This window comes from Hyperolius riggenbachi, chromosome 2, assembly GCF_040937935.1.
Source record: "Hyperolius riggenbachi isolate aHypRig1 chromosome 2, aHypRig1.pri, whole genome shotgun sequence".
In the NCBI taxonomy this organism is placed as follows: Eukaryota; Metazoa; Chordata; class Amphibia; order Anura; family Hyperoliidae; genus Hyperolius; species Hyperolius riggenbachi.
In genome coordinates, this window is record NC_090647.1 from 559,029,968 (window position 1) to 559,043,959 (window position 13,992).

Consider the following 13,992-nt stretch of genomic DNA (forward strand, 5'->3'; position numbering starts at 1 on the left):
CTTCCTCCAGCCCCATACGCGCTGATCGATCCCACGCCGCCATCCTCCGATGCCCGTAACTACGAGAACGGGCTCTCGTTGCGGACGTCTTCGGAGCCCGCTACGCAGGAGAAGTGCTCCCTCTACGTATCTCTCCATACACTGCTGCAGAGATACGCAAAGAGCGCACCTCTGCTACGCTTAGACTTGCTCCAACTGACAGAACAGCGCAGAGCCGGTTCTCGTAGCTGCGGGCAGAGGAGGATGGCGGTGTGGGATCGATCAGCGCGTATGGGCTGGAGGAAGCCCCAGGTATGTATAAAATCTTTATTTTTTCAGCTCTGGTTCCCTTTAAACAAGCAATTCCATGACACCTTGCAGAATTCTCATTTTAATCTTTTTATACCTTACACAACCCACCATTGTGGTTTAATGCAGGTTAGGTGGCGATCTTTGAATGAAAACTGTAGTCATAGAAGGTGTCATCCTTATTCCCTTCCAAACAATGCCAGTTATTTAGCTACTAAATCAACCTTACAAGATGCATGTAAGCCAGTGGAACCACAAGGACCAGCGGACTCTAAACTCTCCCTTCCCCTGAACAGAATGGGCTGCTCACCTCTCACTTTAGATAAACCATTAACTGACACTATTATCCCCCTATACATTCCTAGTGATTTGGGTCACCGTGAGCTGCTTGGTTACTCTGACACCATTAGGAAAGATATTTATCCACCATCAGTACTTAGTCACACCACCAACCACCATGCAGCCAGGCTTTCTGAACTGCAGGACTGTAGCCGATATATGAAGTACAGGGTAGCGAGGGCGAGTATACAGGCGGATACCAGACAGATGCAGCAGATAGCTTCATGCTTACACGTCCACTTAGACATAATCAAAATAATGCTATTACATGCCGGTAAAAATAAAATTAGCCGGAAGTACGTCTACAAGTAAAACCGTGCTTTCAACAGTGGATACTTGAATCTGGGTTAATGCACACTAACCATGTAGGGGACACAGAAACAACCAATCACCACACTGACCACATAGGTGGACACAGGGTCAGCCAATTATTACACTGATCACATAGGGGAACACAGGCAGGCAACATGGGAACAGCCAATCATTACACTGACCACATAGGGGGGCACAGGAACAGCCAAGGGCTATTCCTGTGCTGTGCCCCCTATGTGGTCGCCTATGTGGTGAGTGTAGTTAATGTAAACACATTCCTGCAGCCACCTAGCAATCATAACACAACGGTGATCATCAAAATACGATATAAACAAAAACTAAAACTGCAGAAAAGGTTTATTCAATAATGCCCACTCTCCAAAGTCCGACCGGTTTCAACCCCCAAGATTGGTGCAAGACCGAAACCAGATGGGATTTGGGCACTATGACGACGTCTTTGCACCAGCACTTTATGTGCTTTTATTCATGTTTAAATTGCTGGGTCTCTGTCGTTCAGGACCGCTATTCCTAATTGGCTCTATTATTTTTATTGAAAAAACCTTACCTGCAGTTTAACTAATACAGCACCACTCCGATTCATGCGGTGATGGTCACAGTTAACGTGAACCCAAGATAAAAAAAACGTGGCCACTAATGATACAATTTGTCGAACGATCGCTTACAAACTATTCTACGTATGAATGATCAGAATTGATTGTTTGGGACCACTAATGGGAAAAAAATATATAGCCTAATCAATCCAATCAGATTAATGAAGTCGATCCGATTTTCGGATTGATCCCGTCAATCTCATTAGATTGGTTAGGAGGTTTCCACTAGTGGTCCCAAAAGATCATTTCCGATCGTTCATTCGAAGAATCGTTTGTAAACTGTCATTCAGCAAATTGTATCAGTGGCAACTTTTAAAACTGAGGAGATAAACTATTATATTTATTTAAAAATGACTACAATTTATTTCTTCCCTGCCTTCAGCAGTTGTATTCTACCAGGAAAACTTATATGGCTGTAATTAGCTTATCAGAGTGAGGTTACTATATTCCTGACAAGGTACTACAAGACAGAAGCTGTCACTTCCATGCCTAGAAGTTAACTCTTTCAGGAAGCAAAATAAAGCAAGTAAAACAGCCTGGTTATTAATGTTTTGTACTGTACATACAGATGTTTATCAGCATGTCGCATATCGCCTCGGATACACACTAAATGTTGTTGAGCAGTTGGTGGCTACAGGAACGTGTCGATTTGGGCACAATAACCCAGATTGAAGCATCCACAGTTGGAAGCACTAACGTTTAATTTTTGAAACTCTTTTTGTACCCACCGTGGAGTGGTAGCCTCTGGCTGCAGCAACACCACTAAAGTTTGCATCCCAGCATGTGCCTGGGTTATTAACAAGCATCCTGCCATAAACCTGGGTTATAAACAAAAAATAAAGACAGCGGGGTCTGTATCCCTCCTACTACAGGTTCTCTTTCACTGATGAACCTCACTCAGTTTCTGCTGGAAGCAATCAGGGTGGGTAAAAACACTTTCCACATCTGTTAAAGAGGAACTGTAACCAAGGATTGAACTTCATGCCAATCAGTAGCTGATACCCCCTTTCCCATGAGAAATCTTTACCTTTTCTCTAATAGATCATCAGGGGGCGCTGTATGGCTGATATTGTGGGGAAACCCCTCCCACAGTGTGATGTCATGACCATGGTCCTGACAGTTTTCTTTTTGAGAAACTCGCTGCATTGTGGGAAATAACAGCTCATTCCAACTGCCAAGTAAGCAGTATGTCCCTCTGTGCATATGTATATCTATAAAATAAACAACCTTTTAGCCTATTGCTTTGTTAGTGGGTGTGTTTATAGACCTTGGCAGTTGGTAAGGACTTTTTTTTTCTTGTCTGTCAGCTGTAAAGATGCTGACCTGCAGGCTCATTGTGGATCGCACAACATGAATGAATTACATGGCAAATATCAATCATTTCTTCATCTCTCTTCTATTTTTAAACTTCTTTCTTAGCAACATATTGATTTTTCTTCTCCCTATTTTACGGTGAAGTCCCTCTTTAAAGTGGACCTGAACTCTTGTACAGGACAGCAGGAAAACAGAGAAATGCTCCCTGTGTGTTTTTGTGTCTTTGGCCTCTCTAATCCCTTTTCATCTGTGACTAACAACAACTGTCATTTGATCTCTCAGCCATGTCAGCTCAGGAATCTCTGCTGCCTCGCAGAGCAGCTAATTTGTAAACACAGGATGTTAGCCCAATGTTTGCTTCCATCTTTTCTTTAAAGGTTATTATGCTGTTGCTGAGCTTTTAGAGCAGAGGGGAAGTTGCGTTCAGGTGCGCTTTAAAGGAAACCAGAGACGTTTTAAACTAAAAGTTTTATACATACCTGGGGCTTCCTCCAGCCCAAACCACACGGATCGCTCCCACGCCTCCGTCTTCTGTACTGGGTCCCGTAACTGCGGCCAGTCGCAGCCAGTCTGACGCAAGAGAAGTGCGCTCTCTATGGCCTCAATTCACTAAGAACATGCTGGAGATAATAAGGCAAGAGAAAACTTGCCACTGCACAGTGAGAGAGTTATCTTATCTCTTCATTCCTTAAGTGACCTCGGCCTCAATTCACTAAACTTATCTCCTGTCTTTAATAACTCTTCTAGAGTTGTTACCATGGTGATAAGGCATGTAGTATTCAGGAAACATTTTACCTCAGGCACGCCTAAAGTTAACTCTTCTGTCTTTAAATTAACTCTCCAATCCTTAAAATAACTCCAGAGTTAAAGACAGGCTGTTAATTAGCTGCATGTGAAAATAACTACAGAGGAGGTAAATTAACTACAGAGGAGGTAAATTAACTACAGAGGAGGTAAATTAACTACAGAGGAGGTAAATTAACTACAGGAGAGGTAACTTAAGGAATTAAGAGGTAAGATAACTCTCTCACGTGTGGAGGTAAGTTTTCTCTTGCCTTATTATCTCTAGCATGATCTTAGTGAATTGAGGCCCTCCTCTGTAGTTAAGTTACCTCCTCTGTAGTTAAGTTACCTCCTCTGTAGTTAAGTTACCTCCTCTGTAGTTAAGTTACCTCCTCTGTAGTTATTTTCACACGCAGTTAATTAACAGCCTGTCTTTAACTCTGGAGTTATTTTAAAGATTGGAGAGTTAACTCAGACAAAAGAGTTAACTTTAGGTTTGCCTGAAGTAAAATGTTTCCTGAATACTACATGCCTTATCACCATGGTGATAACTCTAGAAACGTAATTAAAGACAGGAGATATGCTTAGTGAATTGAGGCCTATGTATCTCTCCGGCGGCTGCCAAGACTGAGGACGGGGGTGTGGGAGCGTTCCGTACGCATGGGGCTGGAGGAAGCCCCAGGTATGTATCAAATCTTTTAGTTTAAAACATCTCTGGTACACTTTAAGCACATCGAAATGAGGTCAGAAAGAAAATGCTAAAAAGAGATTAGATTTTATTTTAAAGACTATTCCAGACTGATAGAGCCACGCACGCTCCCAAACAAACGAGGGGGAAGAAGTCGAGAAGCCAAAAAGAGAATCCATCTCTCCCCTGCAAAATATGATCTCCACGCATGAAAGATCATGTCAGAGTTCAATCAAACAATATATATATAAGTGATACGATTGTACAGCTCTCTGAAGAAGCCATCGACTTTCGTTAACTTTTCGTTTTTTCTTTTCGAGTGGAGGAGGAAGAAGAGATATTAGAAGTGTATTGTCGGAGTAAAACTCAACGCGTCTCTTTCCGTATTTGGCGACAAGCAAGTGCAAGAAAAAAAAAAAAAAGGGTGGGTTCGTCATCGCTCTCAGTTTTCGCTCTTTTGCACGTCTGCGTTCGACGAGGCGCTGGAAGAGATCTTTAGGTTTTTCTGCAACACGTGGGCGTCGGCCGGCTCTATCCTCTTGTAATAGTTCTTCTTTGTTTCGATGATCTCAAAACCAAATTTCCTGTAGAAATCTATGGCGGACTCGTTGCTGATCTGGACATGGCTGTCAGAGAACAAACAAGCAAAGAAATAAGTAAAATGGTCAGTTAAAGCGGATCCGAAATGAAAAACTAACTATAACAAGTAACGTGTCTATATATAAGCTTATCTAAAGTTTAGATAGTTTACACAGCAAATCTAGCTACAAACAGCTTCAACAGTATATGATTATCTATTCCTGTGATACGAGAGCAGCCATGTTGTTTGTAAACCGTACACACAGGCAAGCTGCTCTGCATCTCCACCACTCAGCCTGTGAAAACTTCACTCCCCTCTTCTCCTCCCCTCTTTCTCTGAAATCTCTGGCTAGTAACACCTCCTCCTCCTGTCCAGACTGAGCTCCCATAAGCCCTTGCTACATGGGTCTGAGTGCCAAGGCAGTAGAGGAGCTGTGGGCGAGGCTTGTTTAGTTTATAGGAAATGAGTATTAAAACAAAAACAATAAAAACAACAAAAACAGTATTTGGCTTGAGGAATGCGCTGTAAACTATATGAAAGGAACACAATTATGCAATGAGTAAAAGTTCATCTCAGATCCACTTTAACTGTTTACAATATTCATTCATAAATTATTTTGTCAGTGTTTCCCCAGTGTAAAATCTTTCCACTTCCTGATTTACTGTCTGACATTTATCACTGGTGGTGACCTCTTTAGTCCTGTCAGGTGACCTCTGAGGAATGTCTGGTTACTGAGAGTTCTGGAACCAGTAAAAAAAAAAATATACCTTTAGTGCTGACAAGGTGCATTGTTGAGGAATGGTTGCGTGTTCTCAGTTGAAAAGAAAACACCTGGGCCCTTATGCAATTACCGTAAGACGCACCTAGGTTTAGAGGGCAAAAACCAAGGGGAAAAAAAGTTATACTAAACCTGGTGCATCCATGGTCCAGAAGAGTCTTGTAGATATTTTGCCCCCCACATGTCCTCTGCCCCACTTGTGTCCTACTCCGTGCCCTAGTTGGCCCGTGTCCTTGTCTGCCCTCCTTTGTCTCTCTGTCTGGCCTTCTTGTCTTGCTGTGTCCCTCTCTCTGCCCTCCTGTGTCCCCCTTTGTGGCCATTTGTCTTCCTCTGCCCGTGTCCCCCTTTGTGGCAGTTTGTCCCCCTCTCTGCCCTCCTGTGTACCCCGTTGTGGCAGTTTGTCCCCCTCTCTGCCCTCCTGTGTCCCCCTTTGTGGCAGTTTGTCCCCATCTCTTCCCTCGTGTCTCCCTTTGCGGCAGTTCATCCCCCTCTCTGCCCTCCTGTGCACTCAGTTGTGGCAGTTTGTCCCCCTCTCTGCCCTCCTGTGTACCCCGTTGTGGCAGTTTGCCCACCTCTCTGCCTTCGTGTCTCCCTTTGTGGCAGTTTGTCCCCCTCTCACCGCCCCCCTTTGTGGCCATTTGTCGCCCTCTGCCCGTGTCCCCTTTGTGGCAGTTTGTCCCCCTCTCTGCCCTCCTGTGTACCCCGTTGTGGCAGTTTGTCCCCCTCTCTCCCCTCCTGTGTACCCCTTTGTGGCAGTTTGTCCCCCTCTCTTCCCTCGTGTCTCCCTTTGCGGCAGTTTTTCCCCCTCTCACTGCCCCCCTTTGTGGCCATTTGTCGCCCTCTGCCCGTGTCCCCATTTGTGGCTGTTTGTCCACCTCTCTGCCCTCCCATGTCCCTGTGTGGCCGTTTGTCCGCCTCTCTGCCCCCGTGTCTCTCTTTGTCCCTGTCTGCCCTCCTGTGTCTCCCTTTGTGCCCATTTGTCACCCCCGCTGCCCGTGTATAGTGTGAAGCAGCAGCACCGGCTCACCTGATCCATCTATTCCAGTGGCGACCGCAGACCTCCTCTCTCCTGCACGAAGAGGAGAAGTATGCATACATTGCTGAAATAAATGGATCAGGTGAGTCGGGGCTGCCGCTTCACACTTTACAAGCACAGTATACAGCAGAGAAGGACACGGAGAGTCCCCGACATTGCAAGTGGTCGGCGGTTCCTATTGACGGGCCTTCGTAAGTCGGGAACTCCCGGTCTTTAAAATATAAGACGCAGGTACTTTTTCTACCCATTTTTGGGGGAGAAAAAGTGTCTTATATTCTGAAAAATATGGTAACTTTTTCCTAAGTGACATTCTCATCAATAAAATGCCTTTTAAGCCACCAGCAAGCAAGAAAATACACAGAATAATTTTGACAGGACTTTGCAACTGAAGAATTACCCAAAAATAGGTAAAAAATTGCTGAAAAGTTATTTTAAACAGAAGATAGTAAAAAAAAAAAGTAAATGACATAAGGGCTCTGGTCTCAAAATGCTCTGGGAGAATTTCGGATACGTATATACTCGCATATAAGCTGACCCTCGTATAAGCCGAGACACACACTTTTCCCTCAGAACCCAGAAAAAAAAGTGATTGACCCGCGTATAAGCCCCCTCCCCAGTAGCCAGATGTGCTCCCAGTACAAATCAGCCCCTTCCCCAAATCCAGATTTGCCCCTAGGATGACACAAATGTGTCTCAAGATGCCACTAGATGGCGTCAGATATGAGACTGCGATTGCCACACAGAAAGAATTCTGGATCATTGCACCACTGAAAGGTTGCTGGCACGCTCCGCTCCACAAGCCAGGGGACACAGGTATCTTGAGCAGTGCACTCTGCACACCATGTTGCAGGGGATGGAGGGAACGGACACAGCAGGGAGCAAGCTGGCAAGAGCAGGATCACTAGTGCAGGATCCTTACACTCCTCTCCCAGTAACACAACCTGCTCCACCATCCGTCCAGCTCAAACTTACTCCCATATAAGCCGAGGGGGTAACTATTTAGCACATTTTTTGTTCTGAAAAATTAGGCTTATACGTGATTACATAAGGTAGCTAAACAGCTTAGGTTAAACATCATTGGTAGAGCAGGGTTACATACCAATATACAGCAATATATAGATATAAAAAATGTTTCGGATGCTGAAACCAGGAAGATTAACGTATAAGTGGGTATCCCGACACTACAGTGCCTCTTTAAAGAGAACCCGAAGTGGGGTTCTGACAATGCTAGCTGCACACAGAGGCTGGGTCTGCCTATACTGCCAAGCCTCTGTTGCTATCCAGATCCCCCCTAAGTTCCTCCTGCGCTCTGCTATCCCCCATAAATGACAGCCGCGCTGTGCAGGCTGCGTTTACATCTGTACTGTCAGTCTCGGCAGCTCCCCCGCCTCCTGCATAGCTCCGGTACCCGCCCACGTCCCTTCCCTCCAATCAGCGGTGAGGGAAGGGACACGGGCGGGGACCGGAGCTATGCAGGAGGCGGGGGAGCGCTGAGACTGACACTACATAGGTAAACACAGCCCGCTGCGACACGCTGCGTGTCGACAGCGCGGCTTTGATTTATGGGGGATAGAGCGCAGGGGGGGCTTAGGGGGGATCTGGATAGCAACAGAGGCTGGGCAGTATAGGCAGACCCAGCCTCTGTGTGCAGCTAGCATTGTCAGAACCCCACCTCGGGTTCTCTTTAAAGAAAGTTATTTCTCATAGCAGTAGAGGACTGGATTTCAGTCTGGCCAAACAGGAAAGCATTCTGTGTAATTTCAGCGAGTAGAGACAGTCTTAGGTGAACCGTGACTGTTATTGGGACACTTACAGATAGATGTTATCGAAGGTGCCGTCTTTTTCACAGATGTTTAAGACGTGGTTCAGCATCTTTGTTCCTAAGGAGACAAAATTCAACATGAGAAAGACCAATGCTGGGATTACACGTTACTTTTTTTTTATAAGAATCGTTCCGATAGATGCCTTTTATGATAAAATTCCGACATGTCCGATGTTCCGCTCGATTTCTTATAGAAGTCAATGGAAAAAAGATAAGAAAAACAAGTGGAAGATAAGAGAATCGAGCAGAAAATCGAATGGCTAATAGATTGCGCCGAATCGAACGCAAAAACGTATTGTGTAATCCCAGCATTAAACTGCTTAGGTACAGGAGATACTACAACAACAAGGAAACATTTGTAAAGTGCTTTTCTCCTGTAAGGACCCAACTCACATAAGCTTGTCTCGGATCAGTACACAGTGATGCATACGGGGGAACAGTTATGGGACCATAAATGCCAGACTAAACGGGTGGCTTTTCAGATTGGATTTAAAAATGTACAGGGTTGGAGCTGTCTTAAAGAGAACCCGAGGTGGGTTTGAAGAATATTATCTGCATACAGAGGCTGGATCTGCCTATACAGCCCAGCCTCTGTTGCTATCCCAAACCCCCCTAAGGTCCCCCTGCACTCTGCAATCCCTCATAAATCACAGCCACGCTGCTGACAAACAGCTTGTCAGAGCTGACTGTGTTTATCTCTATAGTGTCAGTCTGCTGCTCTCCCCGCCTCCTGCAGAACTCCGGTCCCCGCCTGCATCCCTTCCCTCCCTGCTGATTGGAGGGAAGGGACGGGGGCAGGGACCGGAGCTATGCAGGAGGCAGGGGAGCAGCTGAGACTGACACTACAGATGTAAACACAGCCTAACAGCACGGCTGTGATTTATGAGGGATTGCAGAGTGCAGGGGGACCTTAGTGGGGTTTGGGATAGCAACAGAGGCTGGGCTGTATAGGCAGATCCAGCCTCTGTATGCAGATAACATTCTTTAAACACACCTCGGGTTCTCTTTAAAGAGGAACTCCAGTGAAATGTATGTAATAAAAAAAGTGCTTCACTTTTACAATAATTATGTATAAACGATTTAGTCAGTGTTTGCCCATTGTAAAATCTTTTAACCACTTCACAACTGAGGGGTTTTACCCCTTCAGCATCTGAGCAATTTTCTCCTTTCAGCGCTCCTTCCATTCATTCGCCTATAACTGTATCATTACCTATCACAATGAAATGAACTATATCTTGTTTTTCTTGCCATCAATTAGGCTTTCTTTAGGTGGGACATTATGCCAAGAATTATTTTATTCTAAATGTGTTTTAATGGGAAAATAGGAAAACATTTGAAAAAAAAAATCAGTATTTTCCACTTTTCGGCCATTATAGTTTTTAAATAATGCATGCTACTGTAATTAAAATCCATGTAACTTATTTTCCCATTTGTCCCGGTTATTACACCGTTTAAATTATGTCCCTATCACAATGTTTGGCACCAATATTTTATTTGCAAATAAAGGTGCATTTTTTCAGTTTTGCATCCATCCCTAATTACAAGTCCATAGTGTATAAAGTAACAGTGTTATACCCTCTTGATATAAATATTTAAAGAGTTCAGTCCCTAAGGTAACTATTTATGTATTTTTTTTTTATTGTAATTTTTTCTTTATTATTACATTTTAATTTATATTGTAAAATAATGTATGTATATAAAAGTCCTGGCAGCACCAGCCCCTAACCACATCACCCTCAGCAATTGGGACTTTTTTGTGCGGCCTGGAGCAGTGTTGCTGCATAACGCACCATAGTTCATTGGTGGAGTATGGCGCAGTGCACCCCATTCAGCACAAGATTTGGTGTGACAGGTAATGAAAGAGAGGGGGTACAGCCTGGGCTTCCCTATCTACGGGTGCAGCCACCTCCAGCCTTTCCAGCCCTTATGTGCTTCCCCATACTCACTATTACCCTTCTTCCCTCCTCTGATTTCTTCCTCCCCTCATTCACTTTTCCCCTATCCTTCTTCCCTCATTCACTTCTACCTTTCCCTACACTTTTAGCCTTTCATTCTTCTTCTTTGCTTCAGCAGCTTACCTCACCTCCGTGCAGACTCTGTGGCTGACAAAAGACAAACACTTCTATAGCGCTTTTCTCCTGGCGGACTCAAAGCGCCAGAGCTGCAGCCACTAGGATGTGCTCTATAGGCTGTAGCAGTGTTAGGGAGACTTGCCTAAGGTCTCCTGCTGAATAGCTGCTGGCTTACTGAACAGGCAGAGCCGAGATTCCAACTCAGGACTCCTGTGTCAGAGGCAGAGCCCTTAAAGGGACACTTAAGTCAAACAAAAAAAATGTTTTACTCACCTAGGGCTTCCAATAGCCCCCTGCAGCTGTCCGGTGCCCTCGCCGTCTCCCTCCGATCCTCCTGGCCCCGCCAGCAGCCACTTCCTGTTTCGGTGACAGGAGCTGACAGGCTGGGGACGCGAGTGATTCTTCGCGTTCCCAGACACATTAACACCCTCTATGCTGCTATATGGTATATGATATATGCTATAGCAGCATAGATGGCGCTATTGTGGCCAGGAACGCGAAGAATCACTCGCGTCCCCAGCCTGTCAGCTCCCGTCACCGAAACAGGAAGTGGCTGCCAGCGAGGCCAGGAGGATCGGAGGGAGATGGCGAGGGCACCGGACAGCTGCAGCGGGCTATTGGAAGCCCCAGATGAGTAAAACTCATTTTTTTTGTTTGACTTAAGTGTCCCTTTAACCATTACACTATCCAGCCACCACTGAAACCAAGAGAGTCACAGTCCTACTCACTGCTGCCACCCAGTGTCCGTATAGCGAGAAAGCATGCTGCTTACAGACACCAGGTGGCAGCAGCAAGAAAGGCTGCAGATGGCTCTGCTTCTATTCAGCTTTCTGTGCAGTGACGCTACAGTCCGCATCTCGCACTCTGCAGTCAGATGGGCACGGCCCAACTCAGCACAGCCTGCGGCCCGGCAGTGGGCAGCGGCACGGGGGTTGGGGACCCCTGCCCCAGAGGGATTTTTGTTTCATAACAGGTTTGCTTGAAATGTTTAGCCTTCTATTTCTTCCGTGTCTCTGAGGTTTGCGGCACTCATCCAGAGCCCAGCAGCGGTGTCGCAGTACAGGAGGACCATTCCCGCACATTGCAATGTAAGTTGTCCATGGCATCTTTGTGGATGACACGATAATCAGTAAGGTACTATAGTATTGTCCCTCCCGCAACCTTCGCTCCTCCCAAGAAATTCTCCTGGCCTCCAAGCTGATCACCTCCTCTCATGCTCGTATCCAGGACTTTACACGAGCATCATCCCTTATCTGGAACTCTCTTCCACAGCCCGTACGTCATGCTCCAAACCGGGACATCTTCAAACACACTCTTAAAGAGAACCCGAGGTGGCATTTCATTACGTTAGTGGGGCACAGAGGCTGGTTGTGCACACTAACACCAGCCTCTGTTGCCCCATCGTGTGCCTCAAAGACCCCCCTGCTCGCCGCTATACCCCCCGCAGTGCTGGCGACACGCATCGCGTCGCCAGCACAAGGTTTACCCTAGCGCTGTCTGTCAGCGCCGCTCCCCCGCCTCGCCGCTACCCGCCCGCGTCCCTTCCCTCCAATCAGCGGGAGGGAAGGGACGCGGGCGGGTAGCGGCGATACGGAAGAGGCGGGGGAGCGGCGCTGACAGACAGCGCTAGGGTAAACATTGTGCTGGCGACGCGATGCGTGTCGCCAGCACTGCGGGGGGTATAGCGGCGAGCAGGGGGGTCTTTGAGGCACACGATGGGGCAACAGAGGCTGGTGTTAGTGTGCACAACCAGCCTCTGTGCCCCACTAACGTAATACAAGGCCACCTCGGGTTCTCTTTAAAAACACACCTTTTCAGACAAGCTTATAACATTCTATAGCCCTTATTTACTTATCTGTCACAATGTAATCAGAGGCAAAGGGTCACTGCCTCATCCATCCTCCACCCCCTTACCTAGTGTGTCCCCCACTACCCACTAGATTGTAAGCTCACAAGGGCAGGGTCATCCTCCTAATGTTTACTGTTCTTGTAACAATATTTGTGCTGCTTGGAACTCTGCTGTACATTTTGTTAGTTGTACCTATGTTCCCCTTGTCGTCTTATTGTGCTTTGTACAGCGCTGCGGAATATGTTGGCGCTATATAAATAAATAAATAATATTAATAGTAAGAGGACGCCAACATCTGTGTTATATCTTACAACATATCGTTTGCGATCCAGCGCAGACGCAGTGCCAGCTTCCCCCGATTGTGTCCGCTCTACTGCGCAGGCATCAGCAGTTGGCGGATGGTGTAATGGTTAAGGGCTCTGCCTCTGACACAGGAGACCAGGGTTCGAATCTCGGCTCTGCCTGTTCAGTAAGCCAGCACTAATTCAGTAGGAGACCTTGGGAAAGTCTCCCTTACACTGCTACTGCCAATAGAGCGCGCCTTAGTGGCTGCTGCTCTGCTGCTTTGAGTCCGCAAGGAGAAAAGCGCAATATAAATGTTATTTGTCTTGTCTATTTGTCATCTCCTCGTGTGTCTGCACAATACAGCAGACCTGATCAGGCTTGGCTATTTCTGCCAGACTAGAGGGGGAGGATGGTACTGCGCCTGCGCTGGACTACAAAGGTAAATCAAGTTTTCCGGGGGAGCCAGTGCTGGAACCAAGGGGCAGAGGAGGAAGGGGAAGCCCCATTAGGATCCAGAGGTTTCCCCCTCCCGAGGCAAGTACCCCCATAGGGGCACTTTTTTCCTAAAGACAATGAAAAAAAAAAATCACCGGGAGTGTCCTGCGCATGAGCAGCATCAGAATCTCATACTGCACATTTGCAGGACAATCCCGGCGTCGGGAGCGCGATCGAGAAAGCGCGCAGCCAGGGCCGCAGAGGCGCAGTGGGCTGAGTCACTGAAAACAAAACCGGGTCGCTGCAGAGAACCAGAGGATCGGTTCATTACCGCGCGGACACAGGACATCTACAGGGGGCCGGAGGATCGGTTCATTACCGCGCGGACACAGGACATCTGCAGGGGGCCGGAGGATCGGTTCATTACCGCGCGGACACAGGATATCTACAGGGGGCCGGAGGATCGGTTCATTACCGCGCGGACACAGGACATCTACAGGGGGCCGGAGGATCGGTTCATTACCGCGCGGACACAGGACATCTACAGGGGGCCGGAGGATCGGTTCATTACCGCGCGGACACAGGACATCTACAGGGGGCCGGAGGATCGGTTCATTACCGCGCGGACACAGGACATCTACAGGGGGCCGGAGGATCGGTTCATTACCGCGCGGACACAGGACATCTGCAGGGGGCCGGAGGATTCGTTCATTACCGCGCAGACACAGGACATCTGCAGGGGCCGGAGGATCGGTTCATTACCGCGCGGGCACAGGACATCTGCAGGGGGCCGGAGGATC

The 13,992-nt window shown here is 47.1% G+C and overlaps 1 protein-coding gene across 2 annotated transcripts in view; it reads right to left on the reverse strand.

Annotated features, from left to right (window-relative positions):
- Nucleotides 1-4,406: 4,406 nt before the first annotated feature.
- Nucleotides 4,407-13,992, reverse strand: part of NAA50 (N-alpha-acetyltransferase 50, NatE catalytic subunit) — a 48,269-nt gene continuing 38,683 nt past the window's right edge. For both annotated transcript variants that reach the window (XM_068266252.1, XM_068266251.1), the window contains exons 4-5: nucleotides 8,543-8,609; nucleotides 4,407-4,961 (exon numbers count right to left, since the gene is read on the reverse strand). In XM_068266252.1, the coding sequence (XP_068122353.1) occupies nucleotides 4,778-4,961; nucleotides 8,543-8,609 (251 nt within the window). In that variant the 3' untranslated portion in view covers nucleotides 4,407-4,777. The remainder of the gene's footprint in view (nucleotides 4,962-8,542; nucleotides 8,610-13,992) is intronic.